The sequence below is a fragment of the Falco biarmicus genome, chromosome 7, assembly GCF_023638135.1.
Source record: "Falco biarmicus isolate bFalBia1 chromosome 7, bFalBia1.pri, whole genome shotgun sequence".
Classification (NCBI taxonomy): Eukaryota; Metazoa; Chordata; class Aves; order Falconiformes; family Falconidae; genus Falco; species Falco biarmicus.
In genome coordinates, this window is record NC_079294.1 from 50,003,159 (window position 1) to 50,026,692 (window position 23,534).

The 23,534-nt window shown below is 36.6% G+C and overlaps 1 protein-coding gene across 4 annotated transcripts in view; it reads left to right on the forward strand.

Moving 5' to 3' along the window:
- SCAPER (S-phase cyclin A associated protein in the ER) overlaps positions 1-23,534 on the forward strand; it is a 165,956-nt gene that overhangs the window by 67,623 nt on the left and 74,799 nt on the right. For all 4 annotated transcript variants that reach the window (XM_056345106.1, XM_056345109.1, XM_056345107.1 and 1 more), the window contains exons 21-23: positions 9,275-9,411; positions 13,633-13,698; positions 23,132-23,258. In XM_056345106.1, the coding sequence (XP_056201081.1) occupies positions 9,275-9,411; positions 13,633-13,698; positions 23,132-23,258 (330 nt within the window). The remainder of the gene's footprint in view (positions 1-9,274; positions 9,412-13,632; positions 13,699-23,131; positions 23,259-23,534) is intronic.

Sequence of the window (23,534 nt, forward strand, 5' to 3'; positions counted from 1 at the left end):
ATCTTGTTCATCCATGCAGCCTCCTGGCATTTTCGCCTGACTGTCTTTATTGCTGCTGATCTTGGAGGAGGTGATCTTGAATATTAACCAGTGCTCTTGGGGCCCCTCTTCCTTCCAGGGCTTTATCCCATGGTACTCTATCAAGCAGATCCCCAGAGAGGCCAAAGTCTATTCTCCAAAGTCCAGGTATTGTGTTGCCAAGTGTGGTTTTAGCCATCTTTATTTATTCTGAGTTTCACTCATAAGTAATGAAAGTCCTTAGCATTCAGTTTTAAGCTCTTTTCTTGCGTTTGATTAAGTAAGGCTCTGGACAAAAGCTTTCATGTGAGTGTGATTTTTTTCAACCATGAGCTGTGTGCAAGCATTTGCAGCCCTGGTCTTATTCTGGTGTATGTTTGTACTCCAGTCTCTTTTGAACATTTAAATGATCAGTTATGACCATTACAGTACAAGGACATGACCTTGGCTCAGCTCTGGTGGTATATAATACTTAAGCAATTTCTGGGCAATACAGGGGTGCATACAGGGTAATACTTGAAAGGTGCATACAGGTTTGGTCATATGTTAAACAATATTCGTGTTTCTTTTCATCCGCAGATTTGCAGAATATAGACTTCATTGTATATTCATTTTTTTCTTGGCATCTGATTATAGTTTTCCAACAGTAGCACATTTTTCTTCTCTATTGCTCAGTGGAAGCAATCTGTAAATCATCTACAAACCAGAACTCCCCATCCCAATAAAGCCTCAGGTTCCAGTTGAGTTTGCTTTACTCAACCTTCCTTCCCCCCCTGAGGAAGGGAGGATTTTTTTAGAGAGGGGTTGTATGTTGCTAGAGGAATGGAATTAGGCCAAGCATCCATGGTGCATTTTCATTTATGGATGTTTCATACGTGTTGGATACCCGTGGTCCTTTCAGTACAGGAACTCTGGCCTTGTAATTCTTCTGTGAATACATTTGTCCTAGAAGAAGCTGTCACGAATGATCATGTAATTAAAAAGTTTAATCCATGATATAGTTTGCAGAAGGTATCTCCATACTCTATACATCAATTCTAGTATTTTTTACTTTGTGCAGAGCTTCTTACCTTTAATATAGTACAAAGTGTTGTTTTTCTTGGTAAAAACGTATATGATTAATTGTTTATTGGCTGTGTCTTTAATTGTGATAGATCATTGCCAACAGCTGCACCCTTCCTGCTTTTGGCTTGGGTATCTTTAATATTCACAGCCAGTAAGAAAAACTACTGTTGGCAGGGCCGACTGCACTCTCTTTTCCCCCTTTCTCTTGCTTGCCCTTGCAGCCGGGTGATAATAGCAATGCTTTCCAGCTTCCTTCCCTGATCTGCAGAGTGATGCTTTCTGTTTCCAGTATGTGGAATTCTCATTCTTGTGGAAGAAACAGCTTTACTTTGCCTTCTGTTTCCACATGTTGGTGTGACAAGTTGGAAAGGAAGTGATACTAAAAACCCAAAGAAATACCTGAACCTACTATTCAGAGTATTATTTGCTATTTATCTTAGTGGCAGGCTGTCATATCATTGAATTTATGGACAAGCAAGGTGACTAAAAGTGCAGTCGGTATTGGCAGTAAAAGTAGTATTTAGTTTGGACATGCTAAAAAGCAGTCTTGGTCTCTCATTTTAAAAAATTAATTAAAATCAAGAAGTTAAGGAGAAACTATTTTTACAATGAAAGATAAGGCTTCAGTTTGGAATGAATAATAAAAACTTTTAACAATCTACACTCATCTTCTAAAGTGCATTTTAACATAGAAATGTGAATAATTAAAATCTTGATTTTGAGAAAATGGTAATTGAATATCCATTATTTTAATAACCTGTTTCTTCACATATGAAACACTTAAAATAACTCTTTATTAATGGCAACAGATAAATACCTTTCTTGTTTTGAATCTTCTCTGTATTTTGGGGTGGGTCATCACTTGTGGTATTAGAGCAGCATTTGATCATAGACTTTTGATCTCTTTATGTTTAAGCATTAATGACCATTTGTGTTTCAAGCTATTATTGGTTATAATATTGAAAACTAAATTTTGCATTTAATGTAGTTCATGGTCTGCTTCAGCATCTGTTTTCCATATTAAATATTGTCCTAGGCTATGAGGGGAAAAAAATACACTGAGGAGTTTTGTTGAAACGTGTAATAAAATCATGAACAAATATTCCTGTGGTAACATGATTTAGAATTGAACCTTAAAAACCTTTTCAAAATTTGGCAAATATATAACTTAAGTGATTACATACAAGTAAGAAACTGTTATTCCTGACATTGGTAATAAATATTGAAAAAAAAAAAAATTATTTTCTGCAGTTACAGGATATTGTTTATTTTGAAACAGGTAAAGATGTAAATCCAAAAGATATATCTGTGCTTCGGCATAGTTACCTATTGATTTGCTAGAGTATTTTCCCTATGTACCTTACATTTACACATAATACTCGGTTTGCTATTAACTTTTTTTATTCAAATGGTAAATGAATGACAGCAATTATTATGTGATATAGGCTACTGCAAGTATTTCTTTATAATATTCCTCATGTCTATTATTTTAATGCTGATATGAGAAGGCAAGTAAAAACAAGTGTTTGGAAGTTCTGAAGATTGAGTTTAGATAAATAGCTAGAGTCAGATAGTCTTCAAGTTGCCTTGGTCTGCAGAACTGGGTTAGAACACTCACAAGAATGTCTTTGCTTTCCAAACTTGGGGATTCAAAGTTGGAAAGAACACAGAAATAATAAGAATAAGCAGTCTTATGGTATTCTGGCACTTCTGCTTCAGTTCTGGTCAGAATCCAGAAATACAGAAAGGAATGAAAATGAAAAATTATAATAGAGAAAAAAATATATAAGCTTTTCAGATTCCAAGAAGGTAATTTTGGCTCAGTTTTCTGGGTGAAAGTCCAATAGCCAGAAAAGTTTTCCACTTACATGAATTGGTTAGTTTATACATGATGGAAACAGAACTAATTTAGCACTGTGTCACAGCCTGTGTAAAGCAGACTGTATGTTGGAAAGGTCAGGCCTTTACATGCCTGTTGCTGGACAGTAAAATTTTGCTGTGGTGCTGCTTTGCAGGAGCTTATAGAAAGCGGCAGAAAATACTTGATATACAAGGTGGTGATCCTGGCCTCTCCTGCCAGCGACTGACTGGCTTCAAACTGGAGGATTTTCAGAGCCTTCCTTCCCTGGCTGTTACCGCTGCGTATTAGGAAGAATATTGTGCTTTGTGAGAGCCAGCAAGGCGTAACGTGCTCACAAGAGAACAGAGGATCTTTAAGTTACAACTGCCCTACAGCAGCAAATGCCAGGCTGTGATTTTCTTCTCAGCTTGAGCAAATACAGATGCTTTACTGCAATATTGTCCTACCTGTGCAATCTTGCCCCAGGCAGAATTCATGAAAAGGCAATGCTTACTTGAAAGGAAAGGGAAGTAAGTATTTGTGTTATGCTCACTCCTAATTTTAGAATGAGGAAATTTTGTAAGGAAGAATTCTGTTTGGCACACTGTACATCGCAATTTAATAAAGTTACTATAAATAATTGCTGAGTAGTGAAAAGAACAGTAGCTTATATGTAATACAGAGAGCCAAAAGTGTCACAGTAAAAGAGATTGGGTAGGAAAGTAATTTTACAGTTGTGTTCTAGTTTGATAAATACTTACATATCCAGCATTTCATTTTTCAGGGTCAGGTACATGGGTGTTGTTGCTGTAATCAGGTCATTAAATGGGGAGAGCTATTCTAGAGTACTTGTCTTGTGAATGGACATTGTGCGAAGAGGCTGTCAATTTGGAAGTTTATTCTCCAGCTGTTGTATTTTGTATAGATTACCGAGGTTCAGAATCTAGTTTATGGTATGGTTTTCCTCATGTAAACTGAAGTGGACTGTACTCAACTGTGTAGCATTTCAGCATTTTGTAGTATTCACTAGGCTTTTCATGGAAAAAATCTGCAATTGTTTGTTTTAGAGTCAGAAAAATTAAATTCAGAGAGCACTGATAATAATGCTGTAATCCTTGTAGTATAAACATGTCATATAGGAAAAAGGGGTGTAATTTAGTGTGTAGAGAAAAACTTGGTTATAAGTTATGCTTAGTCGACTGAATCTGTCAACATCAAGATACTAAATGAACTGGGTAGTTTTTCTGTTTCAGGCAGTTGAATGGGACTAGGTAGTAACCAGCAAGGATGGGACTTCATAGGTGACCGTACTCGTTTTAGCTTTAATGGTTTCGGCAACTTGATTTCTTACGTAGTTTGTAGATGAAGCCCATCTGTTGCATGCAGAAAGTTTCAGGATTCTTGGTGACTAAAAGTCAGAACAGTTGAGGATGGAGGGAGAAGAGAGGAAAAGGAAAGACTTTTTTTTTAAATAATCTAATTCCTATTTTGTCTGCTTTGTGGTGGCTGCGGATTTATGTATGCATTTAATGTTAGTTTTTATCACCCTGCTTTTACAGGAAATTTAGTTTGGTTGTTTTACAAATTACTTCAGTGTTGTATAAAAGTTATTAAGAGGTACATGGCTCACTTAACAATGTGTCTATACAGAATGTCATTAAATATCAAATTGTATATATTTACCAGGTTACTTTTATATTTCATAAGCTTTTTCAGCTAGAGACAGCCTCCCTCAGAGAAAATAGGTACAGTATACCTTGTGAGTTTTAAAACTAACCTTTAGTTTTGGGGAATGCAAGTAAATAACACTGGAGAGAAATACCAGGAGTGTTTCTACTCTAATACATCACTGAGTTGTCACCGTATGGGTGTATGTGGAGGACTATAAACAGATGATGATGAAGAAATACATCAGGATTCAGTTCTTATTTCTGCATTTTGCAGCTATACATCATAACATAGTACAGACTTAACTGCACTTCGTGGTACAGATTCTGCCATCTTCATGGAAGCTGTTACCCTGTTTTGTGACATAGTTGATCTCAGCTGTGCAACTTAGAGGATGAGTTATCAAGTATGGAAAATAATGGCAGAAATCTGATACATAACAACAGTCATAGCTGGTCTTAGTTTGATCCTGAGATAAAAGGTATTCTGTTAGAGCAAAATCAGCAAAATTGCTATGTTATACGGCAGTCTTTATAACAAAGCTGTGGAGAAATTGCACAGATAAAATAAGCATTGCCGGTATGGAAACTGAAACTGCAGTGAACATATTTTCTAGGTCTGAATACAGATTTTAGTAACGGAGGCATTCACTAGAAAAGAGCCTTTACTTAATAATTCTTTGCATTTGTAATGGTCTAAATTCTCTGAAGTTCTGGTGGTTTACTAATACCTGAGGGTTTGGGTCAGAATAGTATGCTCAACATAGCACAGAATCGGGCAAGTAATGCCCCTTCATGTGGTTGTAAAAACAAACCCAGATTGTCTCTGTGGAAACGGTAAATTAGTCTTGGAAATTCTTACTGCATTTAGCATTTACTTGTATGAAAATAATAGTAAAAAAAAAAAAAAAAAAAAAGAGGTAAAACCCTTTCAGGAACAAGTGACTAGATTACTCAGTTATTCTGCATTACCTTTATTAGAAATAAAAAATCCCTGAAATTGAATAGTTTTGTTATTGCTTAAATAAAAGCATTCAGAGGATGACAAAAGATTGCTTTCTAAACACTGCACTGGCTTTGCTCACTTTCATAGACTTACGGCAATTACTTTTATGGTATGTTACCTTGTCCAACTAATGGTTGTGCAAGTAGAATTACTCATGAATTTAATGATTTAAAGGATTGGACGTATTGTAGTTCAATGTGACTCAGTGGATTTAAAAACCTTTATTTTTTCAGATAACTGGTAGAGGCTTAATAGAACATGGGAATAAATATTTTTACACTGCTCTGAAGCATAATATAGCAGCAGCTATCTTCAGGTGTCAGTTGTCATTCAGTACCAACCTAAGAGTTACACTTGTTTCACACCTGAATGGTGTAGATCTGCCTACTGTGGTAGTCATACGCTTTGATCTGTATCTTCAAAAAGTGATTGTTTTTGTGACACAAGGTATTATTATTACTCTAGTCTTACTTTAATGAGCCATATTTGTGAAGTCTGATATTAATCCAGACTGCCACACGTGAAAGCTGAGAGCTCTGGGAAACACCGTTCATGAGGGTGCTTGAGTTCATGTGAACAAAATGGTTTGTACCCATCCTGTGCGTTACTGACAGCAAGACCTCTTTTGGCCCTCACAGGCTGATAAATGAATGTGCTTGTTGAACTCTGTGGTTCTCTTCAGGTCATCTGTTAAGCCACAGATAAGATTAGGAGAAAGAGGTGAGTGTCTGCCAAGGGGATACGGGGCTTTGTCTCACTCATTTCTGCCTAGCAGAAGTCTGACAGCAGGTTTGCTCAGGACCACAAGTTGACTGCACCTGGGTGAAGATGGTCTGCCCCTCTTGTAAGGGGGTGTCCATTTCAAAGGGCAGCCTTAACTTTGTTTTGCTCTGATGTTGTTTTGAAGGATATAGTAAATAATTTTCAGATCTGATGAACCAAAAAACCAGTTTCACTGTTGAACAAAGATGTGGAATTATGGTGTAATAGTCCTTGTTTTGTCTATTACAAGTGCTTCATCTCATTCATATGACAGGAGGTAAACTAATGGTAAATTACAGTGCTTGGGGGGGGCTAGTTCAGTCTGGAAAGCAGCGATGTACGTATCAGACTTTTTTTTAATAACTGAGCATCCACAAAATGTCACAGGTTAAGTACGCTGAAGCTTGGTGGCAAAGCAAGGGTAGTGTCTTAGTCTGTTCTGAGGAAATCCTTTCTTTTCTTAACATTGAAAAACTCACAACAATTTCCTATGAAGTGTCAGCCTCATGACCATGTTTCTGTTTTTTAAATGAAAGTTTAAAGGAAAAGCTATTTTTAAGTGGGTGTTGACAGATACATCTCTCTGAGGAGACAAAAATGAACTGGGGTTTGATAACCAGCACTGGGATGGTTTATGTCCTGTGCTACTACAGACTGGTTAAGAACTAACTCATCAGGAGCTGGGATGTTTTGCTAGTCTTGTACTACCGAGTCATGCTCAAAGGGGACAGCCTTCTGAGATATCTTAAGAAAGTTTTCCTTTAAGCACTTACTGCTGAAATTTAGTGGACAATATTAAGGTGGGAGGGAAATGATTACAAAAGCTGTTAGAATTACTTTACATGTGGATATAACAATATCCATGGTTGGAACAATTTGGACAATATATCCAGGAAAAAACGTTCAGGTGTACTGGGAGTTCTACAGTGTAGGCAGTGTAGTAAAGTTATAGTCAGTCTTATTTTTTAATTTGGTTAAGTTATTATGCTTGATTCCTTATGTCTAATATTAATTCAGTATTCATTTTGCATTCATATGATTTAAGATATAAATTTCAATTAACGTTTTGACTGAATATATATTGCTAGGTTATATCATGCAGCAATGACTTACAAAAACTAAATGGTCTTTTTCCAGGAAATTTCACAGAGATTTATTTTGTTTTCAAGAGGCATAATATTTTCCTGTATTGGTGGAAGAAAATATAGGTTGTTCTCTGGAAAATATTGTCTACAAATTTTTTAATGCTTCACCTTTTACTTTGAATTTTAAGGATAGTTACCAAAAAGGAAGAAATGACCACATCGGGTTGTGGCACTAACAATTTTCAAGGATAAGTTTTCCTAACAAGCAGTGGTGCCCTGTACTTCATAGTGTGTTCAGCATTCTTTAAGGAAACAAATATAAGCCTCAGTATATAAAAAATGGGCTAAATGTATTCTAATAACTGTCATTAAACCAGTTGTTTATTGTTACTTGTAAAAAAAAAAAAAGGGAACAATTGGCTGTTGTAGCCCAGTGGTGCAAGCAGCTGTAATGCAGTATGGAGGTGCGGTGTCCACCACTTGCATTGAGGTATTTGTAGGAGAGTTTTCAATAGTGTGAACGTGTCCGTTAGTCTTTTCATTACCACAGAAGGACATTGCAGAATACCAGGTTACACATACTGTTCAACCAAAGTAGTCTTAATTGTGGGGATTGTAGTGGTTTAAGTGGATCACTTTTAAAATTGTGTTGATTGAATTTAAGTTTCTTGTAGTGACAAGGGCTCTGAAGTGCATTGCTAGTTCAGAAGTGGTGGAATTCAGTAATGCATATTTAAATTGAAAAGTCAGTTTAGAAGGGGCATGAGTAGAAATCCTTCTTGATTGTTGAAATTTTAACTTGCTACACAGAGTACTTTAAGTAAATTTCTAACTTGAGGGAGCTAGGGAAAGATAAGGTAGTCGTCCATTAGCAGCTGTGGTTTTTTTTGAGATTCGTTTGGTTTTGGTCTTTTGGGGGTGTGTGTGGTTGCATGTGTAGTTTCTGCATAGTCAATTGGACTGTTGACATCAGTCATTGGAATTGTTACAAGCACCTACATGTCCCTTTGTGGTTAGCATGGATCTATCAAAATTGAGAACAGCTGTAGGGGAATAGCTTTGTTGGTTATTCATCTTTAAATGATAAATATTTCTTTCAAATTTAGACGTTGAACTGTATTGGGGTAGTCTATACTTACACTGAAAGTACCTCCAAGGAAACAGGAAATTGTTCGTAACATTTTAAAAAAATCTTGAAACAAAGCATTTATTTAAAATCATATGGTGTAATCACATTTCCCTTTCTTGCATGCCAGTATGTAAGAGCTGTACTATTTAATAATTAAAGAATTTCTTTATGGGCAGCAGAGATTTTACCAATATTTTGCTTAAATACAGATTTGTTACTGTGGAGGAAAAGTAATATTCCATCAATAAATGGTACCATTAGTGCATAGTTTCAATGTGTTACAAAAAAAAAGTTAAGTTTAGATTTTCATGAAGAGTTAAATCACAAACCAGAATTAGCTCATTTAATACAATGAGTGATGTCGGTTGGGTAGGGCATTGGTTTCAGGTAGCTCTAAAAGGCAGCTTGGAAAAGATTTGGAAAAGATGGCAGCTTGGAGTTCATACTTGTTAAATAACAGTTTCTTGAAAATGAGGGACAATGCTTGTTCTCCTTATCTCAGTAATTATTCTTCCTTAATACAAAATGTCCATGATGTTGTCTCTCCAGTGTGAAATAAACTCTTACCCAGAATTTATTGTAAAATTTTTCTTCTTTCCTTAACCTTTTGCTAAATATTTACCATTGTTGTTTCCTGGGAAGATAATCTATAATCTCCATCATATACGGTAAGATTAAATATTATTTCAATGTTTTCTGCAGGAGCACCTGTCATTGAAAAAGTACATTGTGGATATTGTGATTGAGAGTTCTGTTCCTGTGGAACCATTAAAAGATGGAGAGGAGAAACAAAAAACTAAAAAGAAAGCCAAAAAGCTAAAGGCACGGATGAACTCCAGGTAGAACAAATATTTTTTTTTCTTTTAAGTTTTGTTCTATACTTCACCTTTCATCCTTTAGTATGAATACAGTGGAAGGCTGAAAAAAATGTTAAAATTATTTGCTTTGGGAGTGTCTTGAAAATAGCACTGATGAGCCTAATTTATGGCCACTTTCTCTGATTGAGAAAGAAAACTGAGTATCGATCTGGAGCCCTTGGTTTCACCTGTTAAGAGCTTTTCTCATAATTGGATGCCAGTGCCTTGCCAAAACTGTAGCCTCTTCTAGCATACAATAGCATGTTTAAATTTGTGTAAACCATGCCTATTTTTCTTTCTAGCTATTGATTTTTAAATGAAGTATCAAAGAAAATCAATAGTAATCAACAAATAGAAGTCAGCCTGCTGTAGTGTCAAATCCCATGACTAAATCTAATCATTTTTTGTTGCCTGTCACAACAACAAGAAAGTTAAAAATATCTTAAAATGGAAAGTGAGTTGTCAGACCTGCGGTTTCTTAGTCTAAAAAGTGACTTCTGCAAGTCAGGATGATATGCAGGACATCATTATATCATGAACTGGCAATGTCAGTCTTCACAGCTGAATAGTCCCCCACTGACATTGATACTTGACTGAATATTATAACGTATTTTTGCATTTATCTCTAAAAGTATTTCACAGAAGGTAAGAATCATTGTTACGTATTTTGTCAGCCTTGTTTTTAAGCAAGGGTTACAAGTAAGAGAAAAACACCTGAATAGATTTTTAGAGCTAGAGTGAAAATGGTATGTTTTATTAACTCATAGTTGTGCTAATAATGGCATGCTAGTCTTCAAAAACACCATACTTGTACAGTGTGTTAGTGTTTCTGATTGTTTTCCTCTTTGGATGAGCAAATCCACTATCTGGATACCACATTAGAAGAACACATTGTTGAAATTGGATACTATTTTATTCCAGGTTTCTAATTGCTTAAGCTGCAGAGTTACTCATATTACCTGTTGATTTAATGCAGTTATTGGGTCCAAGTTTAATTCTTTCTCAAGAGCTGCTTCTGTTGAATTTAGTTGAAGATTTGTCAGACCTAGGAATATGAGCTCAAATGATAATTTGTTATTGGCACTGATAGCTGAAAAACTTTCTCAGAACATTTTGAATTTGTATGTGTCAGACTGCTGGGTGAGTCAGCACATGCGTCATCAAAAATTACAATTAAAACAGTAACAAAAGGGCATCATTTTACAAAGGTGATACAAAGGTTGAAAAATACAGTGAAAGTTTAAAAATCTGAGAGGAGTTATATTGGCAAGATATGTTCATTAAGCTTGGTTTTAGTTTTAAAGGGTAACTAAACTTTTTAATAGGATTACTGTCCTTGAAGATAACAGAGTTAAATTGATGATTTTGTCTTGAGTCTTCTAATGTTAACTCAGAAGACTTACTAATAAAAATGTCCAGTAGCAATATAAAGCAGAGGTTGTTCCACAGAATTTCAAACAAAAAATTGATGAGGGGGAGAAAAACCCACATCCATTTGGGAAATTAATTTTAGCCATGCAAGTCTTGCCGGTCTTCTACAGTTACTATAATTGACACTTGAGTAATAGTAATAGGCATAGTAATGACAAATACTGCCTGGATGTTCCTGCATTTTAGCTTATTACTGGTGAGGCGGGGAGGTTTTCCATGTTCAGAAAAAGAAAGAAGACTATCGTAAGTTATGTGGCTAAAGTAGTTAAAGCAATAACCTCAGAATTACAATGTGAAATACTGAATAATGTAGGTAATGTCTGCTAAGTTTCAGCCCAACAGTCTGGACAGTACTACCACCAGATGGCTGGGAGTTTACGGCTCAAAATCAGCTCAAAACTTAGGTGGAATACATAGTTAAACTACTTAATTTATCGCGAATGCTTTGAAGGTGAAGAGAATTTTATGTTGATAATTCACATATAGTTTCACAGCTGTTAGCAGATTATCTACAAACCGTATTTTAGTACATACTTGCAAGTGTTCCCCTTCTCCAGAAAGTGTAATAGTTATAACAAATCCCTTGTACCTTAAGACTTGAAATTATACATTCATTTTGGTTTCTAGAAAGCTGTGATATCTTAAACATGAAAAAAATTAGTAACTGCATCTAGAGAGTTTCCTGTTGCTCTCCTGAGTTTTTAGATCTTAAATCAGTATTACAGTATCAAAGCAATGAAGGGCAAAGGTGAATGAGGGGACAAATTGTGATCAATGGGTTGTTAGATATGTTGAGAAGTTTTGTTAGTCTTATTAATTATATTTATAACCCTAAGCCATTAAACTGGTGCTATAGTAACAACTGATATATAGCTAAGTAAATTATCTCAGGTTAACATGTATGTGCTGCTAGCAGAAGACTACTTTGGTACCTGCACAGCAGAAGGAAGCTTGATAAAAGCTAACCTCAAGCAGTAAAGATGTAGTTACCAACTAGGAGGTATGTACAGTTGAGAAATTCTTTGCAGTGGATTTAAAGCACTCCAGTCATGTTCATTTAGTAACAGATATTTTAGGTAATCATTTACGTTTGACTGACTTGTCTGTACAGAACTCAAAGCTGAAATGTGTTGTTTCTGGCTAAGAGGCAGGAATGAAGGCAAAAGGTTAATAAAGGAATCTCACCTTCATGTTTTAATACTAAATTCAGTTGTGATTAATAGCTTTATTAATGATCCACAAATCAGAGGTAGTGGTAATGTAAAAATATTTGCCTGTAGCATAGGTTGTATGGATGAAGCAAGCAATTTGAGTAGGGTTGGAAAGCTTGGTCCACATAGGTGAACAGAAAATAGATTTATGTGAGAGAAATAATAGGAACTAAAAAATATTTTATTTTTTCTTGCAGTGCAGCAATGAAACACATTTCCCATTGGAAGCCGTTGTCAAAATCTTAGATTTGAAAAAAACAAAACCAAAAAACCCACAATTGGACATTTGTAAAGTTGGCAAGAATGCCAACTGACAGCAGTTAAATATTCAGAATACCTTGAAAATTAATAGGAAACACCATTGTTATGGTTGAAAGTTGCCCTGAGTCATATCTTTTTTCTACTTCTGTCCTCGGGGGCTTCTGGCACTTCCCTCTGGGGCTTGTTATGGTGCTCTTGGTAGAGATGGGTGGATTGCATACATAATCACAGGTTTAGTCCATCGTGGCAGTTAACTGTACACACCCCCGAAGGAAACTTTTTCTGAAGAATTTTCCAAGCCATTAATGATGTTGTCCCTTGTTATCTGGGAACACGACCTTCAGAGGTTTGAACAGCGTATCTCCCTGAAGTCCCTAGAGATCTATGTTGCATCTGTGAAGTCTTCATTTCAGAATAGTAATTGAAAGGGCAATTTTAACAGATCAGATGTTTTTAATGGCTGAATGCTTTTACTGCCTGCTGGATGTTTCTTCATCTCAGGGCTCTGTGTCTGAGAACTGAATTTTTATGCATTACTGTAGTGTCTGGATTAGTTTTACTTTGTGTTGTGTATATGTTGTTAAAAAAAAGGCTACAGGATTACCACCGTGAATCCTGTTTTGCTTGATGAGCTTGTCACGATTTTCATGTGTTGGCACAGGCTGACTGAAGTCAAAACAAGCAGTGGAAAAGTGTCTTGTCTCTGGCTTCCTACTTTTTGGCACATGGCCAGTCTAAATAATACTTTTAAGGGAGTAAAGAGATTTGTGTTTCTGTTTCCAGCAGTAAAGCAGTCATTTGAGTGGAAGTATTTACGTCTATGCTGTATGACTAACAAGGTTCATTATGTTACAATACAGTCATTAGTTACATAAAAAATACTCCTGTACCTGTAAATATTAACAAATTATATGCTAATTATAATTTCTATGATGTAGCGATCTTCTGGTCTGCACTACCTTGTCTAAATAACTAATATTTTCATCAGGTGAATGTGATAATTCTATAATAAGCAGTAGGTTACTGCAGTTTTGTGTACATTGCTCGTTCCATTTTCTACCATTTGGAAAGTCAAATATACCATTTGTGTACTGGTGTTATTCTAAAGTAGTAATCTTAATTATAAATTGTTAATGGTCAGTAGTTAAGCATCAGTATGGATCATGACAGGGCAGAATTGACAGAAATGCTGTATGTTACTATGAAAGACAAAAACCCCAAAGGTTAGAATTATCTCACTGGTATTACATATTGTACAGTGTAGACAATTGTCAATAATAATTAATATTTTCTCCTTCAGGGCAAAGGAATATGAGAGTTTGATGGAAGCAAAAAATGCTGTCTCTGATTCCCCGTTTAAAGCCAAGTAAGCATTTAACTTTATATATTTTAGACAACACTTTTTGCCCCCCCGGTCTGTAGCAGAAGTGCTTCTGAAATTTCCAGTGGAGCAGGTGTCGTAAGGTTCTCACTCAGTATGGTATTGCCATCTTGAATTACAAATCACTTTCTCATACAGAAGGTCAGATATTACAAATGCAGTTTTTTCTGAGGGCACTGAATATCTTAAACCATGTAAGATGCAATAGTAAAGAGAACATACGTTCATCCTTTTCTTACCTAGAAACAAGAAGGTTCTAGCTTTGTACTTCAAGACTGGTGGTGAAAACTCAGCACTGGAATTCTGGGACTGAAAATCTTATGTTTGGCCTCCATTTGGTCAGAAACAAAGGTTCATATGGTGAAAGCCCAGCTATTTTATTGCACAGATGTCTTAATCTGGCATTGAGCTTTTTGAAGAGTAGACGTCCTTATTTTCTAGGATAACGCACAGATGAAAACAGTTGGATACTGAGATTAAAACAAGCCCTGTTATCACTGAAAAATTCCTCCTCCTTATTTTGAAACTGAAAATCGCTCAGCCTTTGCTTTCTAAGTCCATTGAAACTGGTTGGCAAAAGATGCAGAATATTTGGATTTCCAAAAAGCTTTTGATAAGGTCTATCACGAAAAATGAAAAAAACCCACCTATGTAACTGTAGCATAAGTGGAAATCAGTGTAAAAAATTGAAAAGAAGTGGAGTATATATGATCAGTCCTTGCAGAATAGAGAGGTTACTGGTAGAGTTCTGCAGTCCTATGATGATCAGTGTATTCATAAGTACCTTGGAAAGAGGGCAGGCAGTGAGGTGACATAGTTTGATGGTGATGCAAAGATATTCAGGATAGTAGGGACAAGAGCTGATAACGGTAATTTTGAAGAGAGTGAGTGACTTGGCAGTAAAATGTCAGGCAGGTGAAATCCAGTGTATATTATATTAAGTGCTACACACCTGGAGGGGGAAGGCAGAACTCAATTACATCTTCTCATATAAAGCATGGGCTTTGAACTTAGAGAAGCGATAGGTAGTTCCAAGAAAATACCAGCACAGCACTTTTAGCAGTTAAAGGAAATCCTTTGTTAAAACCATTTAGTAAGGAGCAAAAGCAGAACAAAGAATGTAATTATCTACAAATTCCTGGGTCATCTATATCTTTTGAATACTATGTGCAGTTCTGTTTCGTTGTCTCAGAAATGATATGCTAAAATTGTTAAAGGTTCAGAGAAGGCAGGAAAGGAAAACAGTAATAATATGTGGCATAACTTCTGTGTTAGGAAAAGTAAAGTAGCAGTTCTCATTCTGGAGAAAAATGGGAGGAAGTTTTAATGGGGCTATGTTACAGCAATGTACAAGGTCAAAAATGGCATGGAAAAGATGAGTGTTGCTTGTTTACTGTCTGTCCTGGTAGCAGAATGAGGGGGCACAGAATGAAGGTGGAGCTACCTTCAAAGGAAACCAAAGTCTGGTTCTTAATGTGATGTGCAATTAGGTGTATGGAACTCATTGACAGGCACCATGCAGATGCTGACAGTTCACCTGCATTAGTGCAGTTCTAGGATGCTACATCCAGCCCAAGAGATCCCTAAGGTGAAAGTGGGCAAAGAAACAGATTAGTAAATTCTCTGTATTTTCCCGAGACATCAATTTATAGTTTGGTGTTCAACAGAATAGTGGGCACATGGTATGCCTCTCTTGTAGCTGTGCTCACAAAGTCTGTAGCAGGTCAGTCGAGAGGCTGGAGTCAAAAACCTTCATCCTGAAATTACAACTTTCTGGGTTAGTGATACTTGTCTTCAGACTGAGTTAATAACCTGTACCAGGTCCTGTATGTTTTGTGGGTGCTTTCATCACTCATAGATTGCTGGTACACTTCATTTTTTAGAGGTTACTGTTAGTTAAGATATTCAGCTCCTTGTTGTTAGACTTCCTTGGTTGTATATACAGCTAGCCTGTATGCGGTATCTTTTACATGATCTTTTCAATAGTTTGAAAACCTGTTGCTAAATCTTAGTATATATGTTAAATAATAAAAATCCATCACTGAGGTTTAACATAAGAAAACGAAGCATCTCCACCAGATGGCACACCTGCGTAAACACATTGAGGAAGGAGTTTTGGTTTTGGCTTCATTTCTTAATAATCAGCACTTCAATTTTCAAGATTAATTTTGTGGCAGATTAAGACTAGCTTCTGTGTTTTGTTTTTCTTTACTACCAGAAAATAAAAAATTAGAATCTAGTTGTCAGAAAGTAGAAATGTGTGCATTTGAGTGATTCTGAAAATATTGATAACCTGTAGCGTTTGAGTGATTCTGAAAATATTGATAACCTGTACTGCTTTCATTTTAAATTTCTTTCTGACTTCTGATTATCAGTGATGTAATTTGGTCAATTGTGTCTCAATTGCAGTGAAAAAGACACTTGGATATTTTTTTTTTTTTTTTTTAATCTCTTGACTGAATTCAGACTTTACAATTTTTATTTCTCTTAGCAAAATGGCAAGTGTGCGTTCAGGCAGAATCTTCTGTTCCATCTGCTTTCCCATTTTCTTCCTCTGTTGCCTCTGTTAGGGCTGTACCATTTTAGATATGAACTAGTGTGAATGGCCACTGTGTAGCTCGCTTTCCTTAAACATCATCTGGGAGATTTCTTTTGCAGTCTTCATGTAGAAACCTAGTGATCTAGCAGATGCTTACATCTAAATTTTTAAAACATAGTTTCATATATCATAGTTGTTGTTTGCAAAATGACACAACTTTTTACTTACCGTAAGGGCTCAAATGTTTGCGAGTCTCTTTGAGATCAAGGTAGCAGGTGGAAGCTCAAGTCTGAACGGACTTTTTGAGAAGAAAGAGAGGGCTGTCAGTTAAAGGAAAGCCTCGTTTATTTCTATTAAGATTTGTTTACTTTACACAATATGTAATACAAAATGGAAGAAGGATAGGAGGGGTAGTTTTACCTCTTTCTGTAAGGAAAAGAATGAAAGGGCAAGGCATTTCATGAGGCAAGAGTTTTAGCCCAGACCGTATCTGCTTCCATGGAGAAACATATTCTTAATAAAGGAAAAACTAATAGGAAAATACCTTTTTAACAAAACTAAGTTACAGGATCCTACTTATCCTACTTATCCAAGAACAGTAGGAAGAAGAATCAGCTGAGAGAAGCAAACAGTAGATCTCCACTGAAACACTGTTACGCTGGGAAGCTATGAAAATAGACTCCTGTCTTTTTAGCCAGGACACGGCGTGCTGTGCTGTGTGCTGGTACTACTGCCACTGTGCCTGGCTGCGCGGGAGCCAGCTCTTGCCAATACAAGGAGTCTTTAACAGTTCCCAGGAGATCTGTGAAGTTACTGAGAGAAGTCATATCACAGAACAAAGGGGTAAAAATTGACAGTGCTGAAGGTGGTGTTTGTATCAAAACAAATGCCAATACTTCTTATTTATCCTAAAGGAAGGACTGAGGTGTTCAGGCTGGAGTAGAAGTATACTAATGAACAGAAAACACTTTTTCATTTTGTGAGCTACGGAATTTAAAAATGAAAATGATTTTTTAAGGTTCCATTTAAAATGTGGCACAGTCGGTAGGTTTGTTTATTTGCTTAACAGAAGCAAATGCATTTTAGAATGAAATCATTAAATATAACTTTCTTTAATGCTTCAGTGCTTATGCCGCATTTCTTTACTCCTCTCCCCCCCCAGTTTGATTGTGTCTTTGCAAACAACTAAAACCATTTATGGAATGCAATTTCTTATCTGATTTTAGTTCTTAGTCATGTTGTCAGTTGTTGCAGAGGAAAGACAGAACCCAGAATTAGTCTTTGGCAGGTAAAAAGCCTTTTTAGATCCCCTTTAAGATTAATCCACCTTAATATTATGAGACCACTGATTTCATGCTGCAGCTGATAGATTGTTTCAGTAGTTCTTACTAGTTTAAGGTTTGCGGATTTATAAAACCTTTTGCACTAAGGAAGCACTGATCCAGGTGCTTTCTAAGCTTTACATTGGTAATACACTAATATCAATAAGCAGACAAGGTTTATCCTGCTTTGATAGACACGGTATGTATACCTTTTTCAGTTTGAGTACTGAATCTGATTCCTGAGAGGGGTTGTAAATCCCTCCAAGTACTTCTTTTTTTAGAAGATGTGTGGAACAGATCTTTTTTGTTAGTATCTATTAGAAAAATTGTGTACCTTAATGGGGTGGGGGGATAATTTGAAATACTGCCTTATCTGGTAGGTATTTTCCTCTCTGAACTATTTGATCTGGTGAGAGGAACTTTCAAGGAAAAGGGCTACAGACCTTCTCACCTGGGAGCAGCCAGGCTGTTGCTCCTGGCCTCTCTCCGCTGTGCGTTAACTGGTTAGTCACTGGTGGCACTTGGGTAATCTTATAAATGGTGGTGGACTCTTGGTGGTTTTGTAGTGTTAATTCATACTCTCTGGGAACTGATCTGAATGTATTTAGTGTCCAGTCTGTTAAGTTAGCCTGTCAATAGGTGTGTTGGTGATGGCTCTTTCTGTTTGCAGTGTTCTCAGATGTTCATTACAGCACATTTTTAGAAGGGAAGGAAAATGTTTACATAAAGTTCGTGTTATTTATGTCTATTTAGCATCTTCAGTTCAAAGCCCGTATAGTTCAGTGTTGCAGCAATCTACAGGTAGCAAAGCGTTATTTGTCATTCTTTAATACAACATGAAAACCAAGGTAATGAAAGATTGCCATATGCCTAAAGGGAGTTCGGAGGATTGCAGGGCGGAGAATTTAACCCCCTAATGTAATACTTTAGCTAGTCTCTCTCCTCATGCAAGAAGGAGTTGTTTTCTTTGTTTGTTTGTTGTTGTTGTTGTTTATTACCCTCTTTTTAAACTATGTAAATGCACACTTCAGATAGTATGGAAATGGGAAAAACTATTATCCTGAAAAAAGTCTGCAGCACAAAAAGAGGAGAGTTAAGAACGGAAAAATTATTTCCTCTAAGAGTCTGCTGGAGAAGAGATGAAAATATGGTGTGAAGTTTGTTCTTGCAGAGGCCTAAACCTAAATGCCTTTAACAACACAGTTTGTTCTTGTTTTCATTATGGTATATCAGTGCATTCGCTGGTGAACCATATAAACTTACCTTGTAGGTTTTCCTGGTGTAGTAGGGCTAGGGTCCTGTTGGAGTAGTTATAAGATATTCCATCAAAATACTGGTTGATGGGAAAAAGAATATCAGATAATTTCTGAAGCTGGAAGTATTTGTGCAAAAGTTACTTTCCAAACAGCTGTGTGAACTATAGAAGAGCCAAAGCGTAAATAAAACAAAATTCAACTAAACTTTAAAAAAAGGTAAATACTTGCTTTATGATTGGGTGGGTGATAGATTTAATCTTCAGAGAATCGCTAGAGCATTCTTACAGGAATTCAAATAAATAATTTCAGAAAATAATCTTTATAGAATTTTTTCATAATTTTTCAGATGGTTTCCATTTCAAAAACCGAAGGAGGTGTGTGAAGCTGCAGATTTAGATGTTTAATGTCTAGCAGTGTTTGGGACTGTGTCAAGATGTAGACTGGTGTTTTCCAGTGTGTACCTAGAGCAATCGGAGTACGCCACATGTGCCACTATGTATATTAATTTTACTGCGAGGGGTCAAACTGCAGGCGGTACAGAACAGTGCAGGGACTGTGTGTTGCTTTTCAGGGGATACAGCGTAACTCCACTTCGGGCTGGGCAGGAACACCACAGGCTTTCTCAGTTCTCTCCAGGCACAGGCTGCACTGGGAAGAATTGGGGCTGTGTGTCCGGCTGGCACCCGGCCGCCCTCGGCAGGAGCATGCAGGAGAGGTAACCTCTCCTTCCACACAGGAACTGCTCAGAATCCAGCGCTCTGCCCAACTGTACTAATCCTTCCTTGCATGCGTTCAGAGTACAGCCAAGAAATCACGGATTTAAATGTGGAAGTGCTGAAATAAATTGATGTTGCTATTTCAAGACTTTTTTTTTCTAGAGATAAAATGTAGCCTATAAATATTAACAGATCTTTTTCCTTTAGCCTATAAAATATTTTAAACCTGCTAAAAATATTTAGCCCATGCTAAAAATAAACCCTTAATTCACACAGTTTTTTAATTTTGTTTCCATATTTGCCATATAAACCTTTAATATGAATATCCCCATTTTCCCAATTGCAGTGCAAAAAGATCAGATAATGTATTTGTGTTTGCTGAAGGTACCGTTTATTAAGGTTTATGTTATAGTAACATTCCAAGACCAATCAGCGCCTTATGTCATTTCTGGTATTTTGTCTGCATTCTGAATTATGTTTGTGGGCAATGCTAAAGTCTTAATTAGTGAGATGTAAATAACTTCAGATAAAAAGACATTAACTTTAACTTTCCCTTTTATTTAGCCCAGTAAATTTTCATTTATTTATCATTCCCTCTATGGCATAGTAAGCATTGGAGGAATGCAGATTCAGAGACAGAAGATTAAATAATCGTCTTGAATTGTTTGGATTTGCACTCAACAGTATTTCCACGTAGTCACTGGATCAGTTGTTATTAACCATGCTTTATTAATCTACATAATATAGATAGTTTGCATACAAAGAGTGTACAAGGAGTACAGTATGTACAAAGAGTTCTCTCTTTCCAAATCCGTTCATAGCAATGATAAATTCTATATTCAAGCACAAGTCATCTTGCATAGATTTCTAGTCCTTTGAAACGGTCCTAAAATTATTCTTATTTCTTGACACTGCCAAGAAGTCAGTATAAAGGATATTAAATTAAAATAATTTCTCCAGGGTTCACTGTGTGGGAGAAGGGAGTTTTTATTTCCTTCTCTTCCCCATGTGATCACATAGCATACATTACGCTTTTTTTGGCAGAAAACCAACAACATACAGTAGGGTATGAGGATGTAATAGGTAATTTTTTTAATGTGGGAGAACTGAAAATTTATTCTTTGTGTGCCTTACGGTATGATGCTGAACACACACTTAGAAAGTTTGAATTTTGGTAAACGTGTCCAGAAAGACTTTTAGAAAAAAAGGAAAGTTGGAAGTCTTTCCATGTTAACATGTTGTACAACTTGTTTTTGGCTTTTTTCTTGAACTGAGGACAGAGACTGGATGTGATGCATAACTTACATAGCATCTTTATAGGCTGAAAAGAAAGGGGATTTGTCCACAGAAGTAACAATGTAATATGATTATTTTCTATTTGAGTCTTTGTGAGGTAGTGTTTTAATAAACCTTACACGTTTTGTATGCTGATGCCTGATATAGATTAGGAGCGTCCCTTTCTTTGGCCTCTGTGGTTAATCCTGGTTGAATTCCATTCCTCTGATGTTAAATGAAGCAAATGGAAACCCGTCTTGCTGTCTTCTGTTAGATGAAGTTACAATATTGTGTGGTGGGTTTTTTTTCAGTGCTTTATATATGCTTTAATCATGGAATTTGGGTAGATGTTTCAAAGAGAGGTCTTTTTTGCTTAAGGTGCTAGGATATTGCCGAGGCAATAGCTATTCTACATCCTGTTCTGTGAGAATACCTGAAATACTGTGCTTCTGGATCATCTTTCTGGACTGCAGCAATTCAGCTTTTCATTGGTGCTGATCCACTCCTTATGCTCAGCAGTTAATGGTCATCTGATTTACTGTCCAAGTCCTGCAGTTACTTGTGTTTTGGCTTTTAATTTTCTTTCCCAATTTAGCTCATGGCTTACTGAGACAGAGGTTTCCTCCAACCTCATTTTCCACAGAGGAAATAACAGTGCGGAAAATCTCATCGGGACATAATCTCCCTTTATTTTTCTTGTCATAGAAAAATCCTGGTTGAATGTTAGTGGATTCAGCTGGCCAGACAATAAGAAGTCCAAAACTCCAAATTATGCAAATTGTTTTTATTTATACTTTAAAAGCATATACATATTTTTGAGAGTGTCTTGAAAGCTTTTAACAAAGCTCTTAATTTTTTCATAGAGAAGATTCAGAGTGCTTGTTTCCTATCGATTAACTGGAAACTGTCTATTCTTGCCCTAAATTAATATTCTGATTCTTTTTTTTTAATTTTATTTTTGATACATGTGAATATTGTGGTACATTCCCTGGCCATTCTGTCTCCTTTCTCTCCTCTCAGTGACCAGTTAATGTAATTTTCTCCTTGCCATTACTCTGTGGTCACGTTGTGAATGCTTTCTGGGCCTTTTGTACTGACCTCCCATTTTATGATAAGCATTGATACTCTTCCCCTCTCTTTTCCTTCCGATAGAGATGTGTTTGCTCCTAGTCACAACAGTGTTTCTCTCACTCATCCTGCTCATTTACCAGCTTTGTCCTACTTTCAGTACAGGTTGCTTGATAGCCAGTCATTAAGAGCATGCAGTAGCAGATGCTACGGCAGTGATTGACAAACACATAGCAAGTACTGAACGATAACTTCCTCCCTGCTTCTCTCGGTCTCCAGTTAAAGGACTCTTTAACATTGGTACCATCTGCCTTAATGTGTCTGCAGATGCAGGAGTCTACATCTGAGCTAGTTAGTGACTTCACATTCACAGCAAAGAAGGATAAACTCTAAGTGTGTTTTGACTGCTTTATTTTAGACCTTCGGGTGAGATGAATAGTACCTTGGAACTGCATATTCCTCCTCACTACCTAGCAGGAGAGCGTAGCTGAATAGCCCAGATGTAGATGCGTAAAACTGAAACGAATCCTAACCCACATGTGTCTTCATCTCTCGCACCTCTACATTTTGGCTTCATTACTGACCCTCATTAATAAAATGCCCTTTTCTGAGGTGGTCTGCAAAACTACTACTTTTCACTTATTCAGTAACCCTAAGGAGCCATTTCTTTTATGATCCCCGTAAGAAATAAGCCAAGTGGCCTTCCCTTATTCATCTCAAGAGCAAACTACTCGGCTGAGTGGGCAGAAAGGATTGTATGGTGGTAGAAAAGTAGGATGAAACCATGTTGAAAATGAAGATGGCAAAAACTAGCAGGATAAACTGGAGGGAGAATAGGGATATTACTGAACAGCAACAGAAATAAACATGTAGCTGATGAAGAAACACCTTTATGGCTGTACTGTTCACACTGTGGACTTGGCAGTCATGGATTAATGGTTGAACTTGATCTCAAAGGTCATTTCCAACTGAAACCAAATGATTCTGTGATTCTGTCTTTCTATTTCTGTGTCTTTTCCCTGAAAAAGCAAATAGTGAAATGTCATAGACATTCTCAAGCTATCTCCTTGCTGTATTGCATATTTTACATGCTGTTCCATATAGATGGTAGTAATACTTTTACACAGATTTTCTTGATTGCTTTATTGAAATTCAGTAAGCAGTTTCATTACAAAGATGAAAGTTTACATGATAGGAGAGTTCTTGCTTTAACTGTTCTTTGTTTTCTGTTTAATGTTGAAGGTTACAGCGATTAGCAAAAGACCTTTCAAAGCACCTCCAAATGCAGGATAGCTGTTTATTGGGGAACAACAAGGTTTCTGCTTTGGACAGAACTTTAGGAGAGATCTCTCGTATTCTGGAAAAAGAGGTATTGTGATTGTTACTGTGTAACTTACAATTAACCTATAAACTGTGTTGCCCTCAAATGTCATCAGTTTGGATTTGGGAATGTTTTAAACATGGGTTGATGAATGCATGACCACTGTGTAACAAGTGATGTCTGCTATGACACTTCTCTGTGGTGGTTGCAGCAGTGGATGCTTGTATTTAGACATCAAAGTTTATATAGATAGTTTTGCAGAAGTGCTGAAAACCCGCTTGACTGATGCTAGATCATCTGGATAATGACAAACTGTACTTTTGC